Raw genomic sequence first — 1,890 nt, 5'->3', positions numbered from 1 at the left:
CAGTGCCACCTGCCAACTCAGTAACCTTAAAGAGTACTTTGCTAGAAAACCTGCCAAACGGACTCAAAAGTCAAGACTTTTCTTGATGTTTTAGCATTTAAAAGTATTTATTTTCAGGGAAGGAGGGACCTTTGAACAGGGCAAGTTCTTGCAGTTTTACAGTAAAGACAAGTTTCCACACAGAAGAATCGAGTAGCAATTAGAAGTTACTTAGCTTCTTTACTCACCTAAGTTATTCCGGTATCGTAACTGATTGCGGATGCTGTAGAGTACAACCTGCCTTTCATATTCCCTCTGAGAGTTTCCAAGACCCTTGAAAACATAAAGACCTTTTAGCTGACACACACAAAACCCCTTTTAGTTAAACCACTGCAAAGTGTCTTATGAGGAAACATATGCAGGCAGTTGTCATTACTCAGGGAGTCCCCCAGTTCAATACAGTGATAGTATCTTTAGTCTCTGTATGAAGTCAGAAGTATCTTTAGTTAAATAGGTGTCTCTACATGGGGTGCACCCATGTAGAGATAATATGCAATAATCTTTAGATTTTTTTTCCTAGTACCATTCTGATAAAAAAGGGAGCATCTAATTCTCAAATCAAAGGTTTTAAACCATCTTTTAGAAGACATGAAGCATCAAGCATTTTACCAAACATTCAGCATCTTGCAGCCTTGAAGAGTTACCCAGAACTAGTGTAGCATAAACCAAGCATGGTGAATGACATGTGAAGCTTCAACTGCTGCACCTAAGAAGCTTATAATGCAAAAAATAAATAATGAAATAGCTCAAGTTGTAGCTTCACACAAGTAAGGCAATCAAGTGATCTTTGGTCACAAGATTAAGGCATAAGTACAGCACATTACTTGACCATCATGAAAGAAGATAAAAAGAGAACTTTGGTTGATGCTTTAAATGCCTTATTTCAAAAGCTGTCCCCTCAAAATTCTTCATATTACTCTTCTACTCTGCATCTGCAACAAGCGATGGACCCCCCCCCCCCCCCCCGGTTCTCTCATTGATGCTTATATTAAAAAAGATCTTTCGATAAAAAGGTACTTCACTGCATATATGGGATAAACAAGGAAGTTGCACACATACTGTAGGATCAGGTATTAGAAAAGAAACACCTGGTATCACAGACAGGGTCCATAATTGGTTAAATATCCAAAGAGGGATCCAAGTATTTGCTCCAAGTACAAAAACACTGAGGACTATTCTAACACTAAAGTAAACAAAACAGTATTCCAGAAGTTACATTAAAGAAAATAATGCCTTAAATACTGGTATATTTTCTATCCTGAATCACATAGCCAGTAGTATAGCACTGAGCTGGGCAGGTAAAAAGAAATAATCATTCATGCCCCTCTTACAGCTCCCAAAAATCTCAAACTCAAGGAATTCAATTACTCGGGGCCTGCAGCCATTACCCATCCTCTCCATCCTTCTTCCGAGCAAGAGCAGGAATTGTTTTTCAGCATCTGCTTTCAAGCAGTGTAAGACTTTGGAGACGAGAACATCTCGACTTGACAGAATACCTCCCCTCTCCTATCAGAGGCCCATTAAATCCATCAAATCAAAGTTTCATGAGGTTTTCTTTTCCAGAAGCCACTCACGGCAACATTTCCCTGGCTACTGAAACACGGGGCTGCACAAGTCTCCGATGACACCTGCCCTGGTTCAGCTCACACTATTCCGGGTTGCGTGAGGGACACCCGCCTCAGCCGGTCTTGCGTCTGCACAAGCTGAGAGAGCACCCCACACACCCCCACATCTCCCTCTGCCCACAGAGACCCCAAACCACCACTACGTCCCCCTCTCCTCACAGAGTTCCCCACGAGCACACACGTATTATCCCCCGCTCCTCACATACAGACCCCACACCGCCCTCAT

At 42.0% G+C, this 1,890-nt stretch overlaps 1 protein-coding gene across 1 annotated transcript in view; it reads right to left on the bottom strand.

Annotated features, from left to right (window-relative positions):
• Positions 1-1,890, bottom strand: part of FAM91A1 (family with sequence similarity 91, member A1) — a 26,410-nt gene extending 24,520 nt beyond the window's left edge. Inside the window, exons 1-2 of the mRNA XM_009323373.1 lie at positions 1,867-1,890; positions 228-312 (exon numbers count right to left, since the gene is read on the bottom strand). Coding sequence (XP_009321648.1) covers positions 228-312; positions 1,867-1,890 — 109 coding nt within the window. The remainder of the gene's footprint in view (positions 1-227; positions 313-1,866) is intronic.

Source organism: Pygoscelis adeliae, unplaced genomic scaffold, assembly GCF_000699105.1.
Source record: "Pygoscelis adeliae isolate BGI_AS28 unplaced genomic scaffold, ASM69910v1 Scaffold103, whole genome shotgun sequence".
In the NCBI taxonomy this organism is placed as follows: Eukaryota; Metazoa; Chordata; class Aves; order Sphenisciformes; family Spheniscidae; genus Pygoscelis; species Pygoscelis adeliae.
The sequence above is the reverse complement of the archived record's forward strand: the minus strand, read 5'-3'. Positions and strand labels throughout refer to the sequence as shown.